General features: G+C 44.2%; 1 protein-coding gene across 2 annotated transcripts in view; it reads right to left on the reverse strand.

The window, feature by feature from the left end:
* LOC131242688 (aspartic proteinase Asp1-like) overlaps positions 1-14,035 on the reverse strand; it is a 35,415-nt gene that overhangs the window by 18,706 nt on the left and 2,674 nt on the right. The window contains exons 5-8 of one of the 2 annotated variants that reach the window (XR_009169689.1): positions 13,879-14,014; positions 13,340-13,540; positions 13,089-13,161; positions 11,733-12,158 (exon numbers count right to left, since the gene is read on the reverse strand). Coding sequence is in view for 1 of the 2 variants with exons in the window: in XM_058241497.1 (XP_058097480.1) it covers positions 12,049-12,158; positions 13,089-13,161; positions 13,340-13,540; positions 13,879-14,014 (520 nt within the window). In the remaining variant the exon portion in view is untranslated. Of the gene's footprint in view, positions 1-11,717; positions 12,159-13,088; positions 13,162-13,339; positions 13,541-13,878; positions 14,015-14,035 lie in introns of those variants that run through there. The other variant, XM_058241497.1, reaches the window with a different exon arrangement.

The following is a 14,035-nucleotide window of genomic DNA, read 5'->3' on the forward strand; positions in this document are numbered from 1 at the left end:
GCCACCAGAACTACCCCATCAATCAGAATGGACCCCACATGGTCATTTTGAGACCGGAACCATATGATCAATGTAAGACCCGTGTCCTAATCCGTACCATTCCGTTGGCTTCCGCGGTTCTTTCGGTCAAATTTTGGCAACCTTCGCACCATATCCGACGTTTGTGCGCGATCTTAAGCCAGGTCCTGCACACCGACGTCGGCTCGATCCAAAACTTATGTCTTGGCGATCGCGTCATCACCGCGGTTCCAACGCTGTGACTTGCGCACCGAACTGATACCCAGGTAAGAAGATGCCGATCTACTTTTATTCCGAAGAAACACCGTGTGTTACGGATTTCGAGGGAATCTCTACACAATTAGTCCCATCAATCAACCATTAATGCAACCATACCTCAAGTACAACAACCCATCCCTCTTTCTCCTCAAAGTCAACTCTCTCTCTCTTCACCCATCCCTCTTTTACTCACTTTTTAAACCAACCCATGCTTCATTAATTACACCCATCACTCCATCACCTCATATCACTCCCATCCTCTCATTTTCTCTCTCATTTTCTCAAATCTCTCCAAGCAACCAAGCCTCTCACGTCCAACACTTCTCTCCCAAACCACAAGTGTGGTCCACCTTCTCATCTTCCATCTCAACCATCTAAACCCCATCAACCTCCATCAAAGTTGAAGTTAAGGAGCATTGGAGTCTAAGGGACCAAGAAGAAGGAAGATAAGGTGGGTGATTTGCCATTATTTTAAATTTTAGGGCCCACTTGTTGGTGGGACCCATTTGGATGTATGTGATTTAATCAAGAGGGCCCATAGTGGCGGGGTTCCTCTATCTCACCGTGTATCTCTCTCTCTATCTCTCTCTTTTTCTTTCTTTGTAATGGTGTGGATCCCACCAATATGTGTTACATCTCCCCCGTCCATCTACATCAGACGGTGTGGCCCACTCTATTACAGGTGATGATCCGCACCATCCACTGTTTGGATGGGCCCAATGCATCTTTATAAATATATATATACATATATGTTATATTTTATATAATATATGTATATAATATATAATATAATATGTATTTATATACATATATAATATAAGGTATGTATTATATATATATATATATATATATATATATATATATATATATATATATATATATATATATATATATATATATGTATGTATTTATATTGGTGGGCCACATCCACGTGGGGCTCACTACAATGAAGTGATTATGTAAGTCGTCCAGCGTCCAGGGACGCTGGACGTTGGCAACGTAAAGTGTAAACTGGCATTGCTGTGTGCTTTGAAAAAAAAAAGGAGAGAGAGAAAGAAGTGGTGGACCACTCATGCAGGCCCCACCTTGATGTTTTTATGCAATCCAAGCCGTCCATCCTCTTCCTCAGATCATTTTAGGCGTTGAGCCGAAAAATGATCTCAATCTGAACTTATGGTGGGCCATAGCATAGCAAACCAGTTTCCTACCATTGAAATACACCCCGATGCTGCTGTACATCAGAAAGCTATTCAATATTGGTCTCGATAGATTTCGAGCCATAGGGGCCAATGAATGGTGTGGATCTGGCTGATGTGGGCCCCGTCTGTGAAAAACCACAGAAAATCGATTTTAAAAAAAAAAAAAGAAAAGAAAAGAAGAAGAAGTAGCAAGCAGCAGTACTGCTGCTGCTGTCAGCGCTTACGCAGGCGCTGCCTGCGCTGGACGCGGACGGACGGACAGGCTGGGGTCACGGCCCCATCTGTGGGCCCCACTTTGATGCGTTCAACCATCAGCACCGTGCATTTGATGGGTCCCCACGGACTAGCCGTCCATCCTAAAAATCAGCCTTATACGGAACTCATGTGGGCCATACCATTTAAAATCATGTGAAGACATGCCAAAACATATAAAATCACTTGGTGAGGCCTACCTGAGTTTTGAACGTTGCTAAAACTTGGTTTGGACCGTCAACTAGGTGGGACTCACCTAATGGGCGGGCTGGATCTGTGGACCACATCACAGTGGGCCCTAGGTTGGGTGGCCTCATCAACGTTAATGGCAAATAAACATTACTGTGGGCCCCGGTCTGAATGACCTTAACAATGGGTTGGATGGGAAATAAACATTATGGTAGGCCCCTCATGGGACCCACTTATGTATGTGTTGTAAACCATACCCTCCATTAGAGTGGGCTCCATCATGATGCATGTATTTCATCCAACTGTCCAACCATTTTGGAGATAATTTAAGGCCCATTTTATGAGGCCCATTGTGATGTATGCAAGCCCATGTGACTAGGCCCATGTGGATGCATTTGTGGCCCGTCATTGAGGCCTACCTTGATATGTATCTGTGAGACCCATGTATGAGGCCATTTGATGTATTAGAGGCCCAATGGGATGTACATGAGGCCCATTTCATGATTTATGTGTTGACCCTTATAACGGGTCACGCCTTGGGAGCAATGCTGGTTTGACGTCCACATTGATAATGTTGGTTAAATGTCCGCATTATAACTCTCCCCAAGGCCCACTGATAGGCCCATACTTGTGGTAAGTAGGCCGTCTAGGCCCATCTCCGTTATACACAGAGCTCATCTCTTTATACATGTTTAGTATAGATCCATGATTCATGATCATCCGCATCATATGTATGCCTGATGTGAGGAGTGACCGATCATATCATATGCCTTCAGGCGGACTGTCTATGGGCTCCCTGATAGGCGGAGTTGCCCCATATAAATGCATGGTACACACAGGACTGTTGCATGACTGATAATATGATTCATACACTTGCATTTGTGTGATTGTAGTTACTATATGCCCTAGCAACATCAGGGCCATAGCCTTCACAGACACATCGTGGATGGTTGGGTCGGATACCGGAAATGTTTGGTTCTAGCATACGGGCGCCATAGACGTCCCTGGGTGAAAATTCCTAAACCCGATGGTACCAGAGGATGACTCCAACGTCGAGACCGAGTGGATATATGAGCGCATGAGGGCCGAATACTAGGAGGCCGTGTCTCCCACTGTGTCGTGGTCGGTTGGAAAGGAGTGTGGCCTTACTCGCCCGAGGGTAGGGGGCAATACTAGGCTGAGTTTGACCAGCTCGCGAATGGGTCCGCTATCGACGTGCCGGATAGGTATTGGTAGACTATTGGCCAGGCGGATAGTGAGGTTTCTTACGCTCACTTGGACTGTGCGGCTAGGAGAGCGACAGTGACATTTGGAGTGTATTGAACCCTGGTGATTATCCAGAATGAAAACTGTACTGATACATGATGAGGACTGGCATGCTTGAGTTGCATCTCGCATCGCATGGCCGTATTATGGCCGATAGCATTCATATCTTGTACCGCATAGCCTTGGTACGGCTGATTGTATTCATGTGCTTATTACCATGATTTTCGCATTACTCTGACCTTGCATTTTGAGCACGCTTATATTGCGCACATACTCACACCACCCTCTAAGCTTTCTGTAAGCTTATGCACGATTGATGCGTGCAGGTGACGCCAGGACGCAGTTGCAGCCATAGTCTCGCTATAGTTGGAGCGTGCAGCCGAGCTTCTGGAGTTTTGTTTCTTTTGTTACATTGTATTTTTCCTTTCAGTCGCTTTGTACTAAAAAGTTTTTGATCATATTGGATTTTGTGGTGGTGTTCTTGTGGTTATTGTTTGTGGGTTATGCTTTTGTTATGCTCATTATGAATCAGACTGATGACTTGAAATCCTCCTTGTAGTATCCCAGGATCGGAACCTGGTGAATGGGTGCCGGGATCCGAAAATGGGGTTCTACGGAGGCTGTCGGCGCCGGATTCGACGATCGGGAATTTTGTGAGCTCGGTTTCCGAGTTCGGGGCGTGACAGAAGTTGGTATCAGAGCATAACTCGGGAATAACCAAGAACAATATTACATGTCTACTATAAATGATTAAGTCCTGAGTTCGGATAGCCTAGCGATATTTTATTACCGACCCTTAACGAGCGTGCCTTCGAGAGTTTTCAAAGTTGATAGGCGCCTTTGCTCTTTCCAAAATTCCAAGGTCGTTACAGAGAGTGACCCGATCGACTCCCGCACCACCACCGGATACTTCAGCTCCACCACCTGCGGCTCCCGCATTACCACCTACGACCCCCGCTCCACCATCAGAGATTCCCCATCCTGAGGATGTCGCTCCTCTACCAGAGATTCATACCGCACATCCTGAGGGTGCCGCTCCTCCACCAGAGACGAGTGCGGATCCGACCGTATCCGTGAGTGCTTCCCGATTGCAGCAGATGTTGCAGGCCGTGACGGCCGCAGGGGCAGAGCAGACACCCGGTTGTTTCACCGGCCCAGAGAGCAAGAGCGCGCGAGTGCCCTACTTCGAGAGTTCCTACAGCTTGATCCTCCAGAGCCTGATCCGACTGTGGCCGAGAGATGACGCTCCGATATGGAGAAGATCTTCGATACCATATCATGCACGACCGATGAGTTCGGTTGGCGGTTTCTTTTCAGTGGCGAGGCCGAGCACGTGGACCTCGGTTACCCACGCGTAGGACCCGACTATGTCCGGACATGGGATGATTTCATAGACCGATTTGAGGAGCAGTATTTCCCGACCATGTCGAACAACAGCGCGCACTGGAGTTCAAGACTCGTGCAGGGGGACATGACCGTGGCACAATACGCGGCTGCTTCATGGCGCTATCGAGGCTCGCGCCATATACGGTTGATGATGAGGGGCGGAAGGCCCGCCGCTTCGAGAGGGCTTACGTTACGGCCTTCGAGGCCGTGTGATTGACACGAGCTTCCGACCTTTCAGTCAGAGTGCGGAGGGCTGATCTACGAGACAGAGTGGGGTCGGCGCGCAGCCGACAGAGGTCGAGGAGGGGTCGAAGAGGCAGACTCCTCCGAGCTCCCAGCAGCCGACGACCACAGAGGTATAGGAGCCACCCACTGCTAGAGCACCAAAGAAATCGAGCACCTCCGCGCCACCCCGGCAGTGCCATTCAGGACTTGTTTTGATGTGGTGGGACAGGCATCGCTTGTGAGTGTCCTCGCCTCATCTGCAGGCCGAGAGGATCACAGGCAGCCTCATCTACATGCCGAGAGCACCACGGCGGCCACGGCGGCGACCTCAAGAAAGCGGATCCTCCAAAGGAATGACCCCACAAGGACCACAGCCACCTCAGCCGCCGAGACCCCAGCAGCAGCAGAGGCAGCAGTATAGGCCGCCACAGAGGCGGCAACAGCACCAGGGACCGCAGAGGGGACATGCACCTCCCCAGCCAGCTCAGGCTAGATTTTACGCGGCTCAGCAGAACACGCAGTCATCCGGAGGAGTCGTCGAGGGTATACTTCCCGTCTCTTCATACATCGCTCGAGTATTATTTGATTCTGGCGCTTCTCACTCATTCATGTTTGAGGATTTTTGCCGATCGACTAGATTGCCGACAGAGTCTACTAGTGAGGGATTGACTATATCGACGCCCTTGGGGAGGACCTCAGTATTGGGCCGTTTCTGTTCATCTTGCCCGGTTCTTGTTGGTGATATCTTTTTGCCCGCTGACTTGTTTGTGCTGCCGATGACAGATTTTGACGTTATCTTGGGCATGGATTGGCTTGCCGAGTACCACGCTATCTTGGACTATTCTGCGAGGACAGTCACATTCTGCATACCAGGCTTGCTGCAGTTCCAGTTCATTGCCGAGCCCAGAGGAGAGCCGTTATCTTGCTTGATGTCTTGCGCCGTTGAGGAGCCTGTTGCCATTTGTATTGATCAGTGGCCGATTGTCTGTGACTTCCCCAACATGTTCCAGGAGATTCTGGGATTGCCTCCGCGCCGTCATATTGAGTTCCAGATAGACCTTGTGCCCGGTACTGCGCCTATCTCAAAGGCCCCGTACCGTATGGCACCGATGGAGTTGCGTGAGCTGCAGCGTCAGTTGGACGAGTTACGTGAGTTGGGATTTATTCGTCCGAGCAGTTCGCCTTGGGGAGCGCCGGTACTCTTCGTTAGGAAGAAGGATGGCTCGTTGAGGCTCTGCGTAGATTACCGCGAGCTCAACCGGGTCACGATTAAGAACAAATACCCGCTGCCGAGGATAGACGATTTATTTGATCAGCTGCAGGGTGCACAGTTCTTTTCGAGGATTGACCTATCATGATGTATGTGTTATATTAAAATCGCCTATCAATTTAGCGGGCTCATCTTAACGCTTGAGATGAAAATTAAGACAGATACAACAATCAAGTAGACCACACTGCAAAAAGCAGTAGGGGATTGAACGTTTGCCATTGAAATCCTTTTGGGGTCACAAAAGTTATGGATCTGAATGAAATTTGTTTTTCCTCTTCGTCTAGGTTTTTTTGGCCTTATGAACAAATTGGATGGAAAATAAACGTTATGGTTACCTATGAATGTTTTAACATTGAAATTTATTATCCACGCTACTATTTGTGGTGTGGTCCATTTGAGCTTTTGATTGCTCTAAAATGATTTTGAAAAAGTGGGATAAAATAAATACATTATTTTGAAGGGCATGTAACTTTCTCCTTTGAACTGTTCATACAACTCAGAGCTCGAGGAGCGTCAGCACTTGCCTTCACAGAACACGTAAGTAATCCAGCTATATAGTTGGTGTGTGGTACACCAGCCAATCCGCTTCCCCTGAAATAATAATCCAAAATGGATGGATCAAACACGTACATAAATGTGGGAGTCAACACCCAGATCCACAGCTCAACTGGTAGACCACCATGGTGTGTACTAACAAGCTAACCCAAAAAAAAATGATAAAATAATAATAAAATAAAATAAATAAATAATGTGGGAGTCACATAGCACCGTCCAGTAGACACGTAGCCACTCGCAGTGTTACTACGCAATCCCTTGTATCCATCCTTAACCCTAAGGCAAGGACCTTCCCAACCATCTATTCCCACTCACAAGGTGGGGCCCACCACCCTTTCCCACGCGTCTTCTACTTTTCAGATTCTGTCGGATGGACGCGGCCTTCCTGCGAAACGCTTTGGCAGGAAGTTCCCGCGCTGGGAACTAGTTGGGGCCACTGCAATGTTTACGAGAAATTTACCCCGTTCATCCGTTTTTTGTGTTCGTTTTACGATATTGGGTAAAAATGAACCGGATCCATTGCTTAAGTGGGCGGATGATGTGAGAATTGAACGTAGTTGAAATATTAGTGTGGCTAAAGAAGTTTTGAATCATGTTAATATTTGTGTTTTCAGTTAATCCCAGTAGGAATTAGGTTACGAATGGTATAGATGGCATGTAAACATCACTGTCGACCCCGGGAAGGTTTCAACGGTAGGAATTTTCCTCACCACCTTCTCTTTTAGTGCGGCCCACTTGATTCTTGAATCCTGATCAATTTTGGTTTGACATTCGAAAATGAGCTCAGAAAACGGATGGACGGAGTGGATTCCTTATAAACATAACGGTGGGCAACATCTTAGTTTCCAGCGCAGGAACTTCATGCGAAAGGCTTTCGCAGGAAATCCTCTGTCACTGGGCGGACTTGTCTCTTAGTGGCGGACCACTGAGTCCCGTGTCCTATATCCAGAAGCTATACACGCGGTACATCTGTACAAGATCCTGACCGTTCATCAGACAGATCCTGAAGCAGATGGTTTGAAGATGAATAAAAAAAGAAAAGACAAAAAGATCACGCTTGTGGGATGATCCAAAGCCCAATTTTGGCCACCGATCAGATGGTTCAAATTGTCCGATCGGATTGACTTTTGATCCATGGGTCGAAGAGGTATGTGCGCGTCGTGTAGCCTTACTCATCTATGCATGCACACATGCTAAATATGGAACATGTGTACAATATCTGAGCCTTCAACTGGGATCCTCAGGTAGGCCCCACCGTACAAAAATAAACTGACCGTCAAAGCATTTTTATTTTTTTTTCTCTGGCCATTTTTTTGTTTTGTACTGTGGCCCAACTAGCTTTCAGGTCATAAAATATAAAAACCTACATGAGTAAAGCTCACGTCCTGCGCGCCGATGTGCAGTGCTACAAACACGTGTGGAAAAGAGTCCCGTTTTACATCCGATACGGCCAGCGTGATGCTTGTGCGGTCATCCACCTTACGTTAGGTCAAGCGGTTAGCGTAGCGAGTTATTCACTACGCTTAGTCGTACTGAGTAAACTCTATGAGGTCTACCATGATCTATGTATTTTATCCTATCCATCCATCCATTTTATGGGATATATTCATGACTTGAGAAAAAAAAGAGGTATACTCAATGTTCAAATGGACCACATCACAGGAAACAGTTGAATTGAACATCTACCCTTGAAAATTTTTTAGGGGCTACTGAAGTTTTGGATCACGATTATATTTGTTTATTCTCTTTACCCATGTTTGTATGATCTTATCAACAGGTTGGATGACAAATAAATACCACTATGGGGCCTAGAAAGGTTTCAACGGTTGGTATGATCCACTTGATCTTGGGATATTCAACAACTTTGGGTTCAACCCCTTGAATGAGATGAAAAAACGGATGCGCGGCATGAATAGACTACATACATTCGCCTCACTGAGTTTACTTAGGGCGTGTTTGGACAGGCCCATCCCACGGGATTAGATTGTAATAGGGTGGATTGCATTCAATGATGGCTGTGTCAGTGGATTGCAGGCAATCCCATGGGATTGCTAAATCCAGAGAATCTACCACCAAGTATGTTTGGCTCGCCTGGTCGATCCTGGGATTACGCCCAGCCAATCCCTTCCAATTTGTTCATCCAAACATGTCCCAGGCAAAAATCATGGGATTAGGTGGGATTAGGAGGGATTGGGTGGATTTCAAGGTAATGATGGTGATGTCAGTGGATTGCTGGCAATCCCATGGGATTACTCCAATCCAAGCAAAATTTCATCGTGCTTGTTTGGCACGCCCGGCCAATCCCGGGATTACTCCTTCCAATCCCTTCTAATACAATCTAATCCAATCCAGCCTGCCCGGCCAAACAGGCCCTTAGGGGATTCATCTGGTCCTGTGCCAATTCCACTCCATGTTTGGGAAGAATGGGAAAGCTTGGAATTACATTAAATGGAATTGCATTGGGTTCTGTGCCAATTTTATTCAATGTTTAGCAAGTTGTGTAGGTCCCACCATGATGTGTGGGCTATATCCACACCGTCCACCCATTTATTGAGATTATTTTAAAGCATGGGCCAAAAAATGAGGTAAATCTAAAGCTCAAGTGGACCCCACCATAGAAAGCAACAGGAATTGAATACTTACCGTTGAAAACTTCTTTGGGGCCACATAAGTTTTAGATCTACCTCATTTTTACGCCAATGCCATAAAATGAGGTTACAAAACAAATGAACAGTTTAGATATAACACGTGTATTATTCTCAATAATTTCAAATGATGGTGGGTATATTCATTCAATATACCACCATATTATCAACAAAGCATGGCATTAATTTTATACCATGGTATTAGGGGACAATCCCTACCATGGGTAATAATTACGTTTTGGGACGCGGATTTCCTGCGAAAGCCTTTGGCAGTAAGTTCCTGCGCACGGAACTTAGGTGGGGCCACTGATGTTTGTGAAAAATCCTCCCCATTCATCCGTTTTGGGAGTTTATTTTAGGGCATATTGCCCAGAATGAACAGTATCGAAAGCCCAAGTGAGCCATACTAAAGTAAAATGTGGTTAGAGAAATTATTACCGTTGAAACCTTCCTGAGTTCAACAGCGATGCTTAGATGCCATCCATACTGTTAATAATGTCATTACTATTGGGATGAACTGAAAACAAAAATATTAGAAGAATCAAAACTTCTATAACCCCACAAATATTTCAACTGTGGAAGTCCAATTATCAAGTTTTTGGCTCACTTGAGATTTGTATACGGTGCATTTTTGGCAACATGTCCTGAAAGGAACTAATAAAAAAACGGAGTGCAGGAACTTCCTGCGAGAAGCTTTGGCAGGAAATCAGCGTCCTACCCCTACCGTCTCTAGCCGCGAACGGGCAGTCTTGTGGGCAAGCGGATCGTGATGTATCTGTTTATCCACACCATCCATCTCTTCTCTCAGATTATTTTAAGGTATGTGCAAAATTAATGCAACCCAAGATTATTATTTGGTGTGGTCCACTTGAGCGTTGGATCTGCCTCAGTTTTTTGCACATACCTTGAAATGATACGAGAGAATGGATGAACGGTGTGGATAAACAGATACATCACGATGGGTCCGCCCATCGTTATCCCCACTGTTTTCTGTGGTGGGGTCCACTTGAGCTTTGGATATGCCTCAATTTTGGGTTTGAGATGAAAAAATTTGATGGACGGCATGGATAAGCCACATACATTCAAGGTGAGCCCAATAAAGTTTACTCAGTACAAATCCACTTCTATTTCTCATTACCCAAATACAACACCCTCAATCTCTTTCACTACAAAAGGATTTTTCATTTTTATTTTTTTCTCTAAGTGAATAATTTATCAAATCCACGTATGAGAAGAATATATCTAACTCTAGATATAATATCAGTCCCAATGAGGCTGGTTGTGAATATCAAATACTCGGGCTGCATCATAAGTTAGTAATGAAATCTAGGCTGATCCAATTTTCCCTGAGCAATGTTTTTCAGTTCCTCTGTTTTTTCAATCTCAGGTTCTTGTTCTTTCTTTAGAGGTTTGTTAAGCCCACGTGCTTGCGGAGCAGTTCCCACTGTTAGGCAAGTGCAGACGCCCATGTGGCACACAGTCGAGGGATCTAAGCTTTCCATCAGGTGGCCCACACTGTTCTGATCTCCTGGCCTGAAATCAGGTGGCTACCAGTATACAAAACAGAAGGATGTTTTCCCCCTCTTTTTTTGTTCATTTGTTGCCCACTTATCTTTCCTTCAGGCATCATACAGTTTTAGCATTCCTAATCCATTTAAGAGATTGTGCGTGTATCACAGGCTAAGCGTATCCCACAAATTTGAGACCAATCAGTGGGGCCGCCATTGATGAGTGTTCGATACCGTCGAAAATTTCTGAAAAATCATGTTTTGTCTCTGAATAATTGAAGTGTTAGTTCGATGCCATCGACAGGGCTTTGATGGTATCGACAGATTCTGCACAGATTTTTCGCTCCTATGATTTCAAAGGGTGTAGTAAGTGTGAGATTCGAGATTGTTTGAATCGAAGAAAATCTTTTTCTTTGTAATTTCTGTAATTTCTACTTTCATAGTAATCATCTGTCGTTTCGTGCCATGGTTATTTTTCGAAAGGGTTTTTCCAAGTTAAATCACTACATCTCCCTTTTGCTTAGTACTTTTAGATTGCTATCATTGATTCATCTATGTGTGCTTGTGCAGTTCCCCTAACATCTAGACCGTTGAGCAATTACGCCCACCTTATAAAACTCTTATACTCCACTCATGCAAACCTTTTTTTTAAAAAAAAATAGTGCCCAGATAAACTTTCAACCTAAATATTATACAATCACATCTTTTTTATTTTTTCGAAAATGCATTTTTAACATCCAATTGATTTATTATAAAAGAAAGAGCTATACAACTCCTCACAATTTACAAAAGTTCACTTGCTTGATGCATTTGATTCTTTCTTTTTCATTCACAAAGATGGCAACTGATGTCATTAATACTACTTGTATCGCATATTTCAGCATGCCTACGGAGATGTGAGATCGAGACCAAATCCATCACCATCTCTATCCATATTAGACAACACTAACTAGAAACAGACCCAACATTTATTTCTTTTCATAAAGACATCTTAAATACACGTTGCCTAATGCACTTATGAATGTATACATATGAATTTGCAAAAATAAGAAAGAGGAATGGATCTCCTGTCTTTATTGTTCTGCTCCATCCGTATTGGTTCGGTCAGGAGGGTAACTTGCAGGATGCTCATCTGTCAAGATTCCCATGTCTGCAACATAAAGGCTGAGAAAAACCATGGTTGAAGCCATCATCGCCGTGATCGTCAGTGGTGTTGGATAAACATAAGAGAGAGGCTAAGAATCTCCTCTGTGCGTGTCAACTTAAGAGGAAGGAAATCAGAAGAAAGCGGTTCCAGATGTGGGGAGCCTATTGCAATTTTCACGAACCCATCCAATCTTCTGCTTCTCGTTGTCATAGATTACCATGAGATCTTGGAGCGAGATGTCTGTGTGATTGCCATGAAGGGGAAAAGCAATCAACTCAAAGGCAAGTAGGATTAGAGAGTCATTAACTGTACTCCATTGGAAGGTTTTTTTTTTTTTTTTTGGGTTCGACCAGCAATAGTATGGGCTTTTAATAAACAAAGCCAGAGAACTGTGGGCCCCATCATGGGATGGACCATTACTTAATATCTCCAATATCCAATGATCATAGCCAACAGAATGGACAACTACTGTCAAACAACCATTTACTTCAAAAGCTTAAGCTGTCAGAGTGTGGTATATCAATGTATATCAAAGGACTTTATCACTTTAACACCCCCCCGCACGTTAGCGAGGCATATTTGCTGCTCTTAAGATTCGAACATAGGACCTTCCGCTCTGATACCATGTCAAACAACCATTTACTCCAAAAGCTTAAGCTGTCAGAGTGTGGTGTATCAATGTATATCAAGGGACTTTATCACTTTAACAACTACAAACAAACATCCACACTTAATAGGTGCCCACTTGGGTTATCTCCCACACAACAGGTCCATCAGATGGACAGTTCATATCACTAAAGCTGGCCCCACATGTACAGTTTACTAGGCAGATGAGAGAATGCTCAGTGCTAAGCATAGTTCAAAAACTGGAAATCTCAACTTGACTCTATGTTCAGGCAGGTTGGGTTGACTCAAAGACTTAGAGCCTTTATTTGACTCGACTCGATATCTAAAAATCAACTTAATAATGTTTATAAATATTTTACATTTGTTGTATGTGGATACAATCATCTAGAGTCACATCGAGTTGAGATTGAGTCACGCTGACTTGTGAGTTCCATGGTGACTCAACCTGAAATCTCTTCGAGCCAAGTCAGTTCAGCCGAGTTTCAAGTCAAATCACCAAGTTTTAGAACTATGGTGCTTTGCTTCTTTTGTTAAAGTTCTTACCTCCAATGACGTTGAGATCTTGCAGTCCAGCTTCACTGCCATTCAGAATCCCCAAGCAAACATTGCCATGCCACTTAAGAAAACAAAACATCAACAACAACAGCTTATTAGAAGTCAGTTGAGCAAGATGCAGCATCAGTCATTCATTTTCTGTTTTTTTTTTTAATTTTATTTATTTATTTATTTATTTAAATTCTTATTATTTATTTATTTTTTCTTCCATAATGTTTGAAGGTTGAGTAAGTGCTTACTGAGATGATCAGATAACCTTCAAGAGGTATTTCCAGCGTAGCTTTCTTGCCATTTGCAAAGATCAGAATCAAGGGCTTGAAGTATTCCTTGACTTCGAGTATAGATTTGAACCATCTCGAACCTTTCCAGCACAAAGAAAGTGTTTCGTCTTCGTCTTCGGACACTTCTTTCAGTGGTTTTCCAGATAAACTTTTCTTCAACTTCAAACAGAAGCATTGAGTCAGTTCCCATCTAGATGGAGTAGTTCATAAAGATGATAAAACTTACAAGCTGCATTTGGATTCACTATTGAATCAAATTGTAATGATTAGTTTGATGAAGAGGAAATTACTAAAATGAATGAGGAAGCAGCCCTCAAGTTGCAGTTGCATTACTTTCAAGCCCCAACTTGAGAGTATGTAATTGTGATTTGGAGCCTAAGCTGCCCTCAGTATGAATGCTAAGAAAGGTACCATTTCCACTCATTGAACTAATTGTTGCAACTGGATTCAGTAATGCATCCAAACAAGGATCAACATCCATCCTTGTTTTCACTCACCGTGGAGACGAATGCTTGGTAAGGCCGCGAAGCGAGGTAAGTGTACGTGCTTCCACTGTCAAAAACAACCAGAAGATCTTTCACACCAATAGGCTGCTTTCCAAAGATGATATTCATGGGACCAGGAGAGTATTTTCTGCAAGAAAGAACACGGGAC

This window comes from Magnolia sinica, chromosome 4 (genome assembly GCF_029962835.1).
Source record: "Magnolia sinica isolate HGM2019 chromosome 4, MsV1, whole genome shotgun sequence".
Lineage (NCBI taxonomy): Eukaryota > Viridiplantae > Streptophyta > Magnoliopsida > Magnoliales > Magnoliaceae > Magnolia > Magnolia sinica.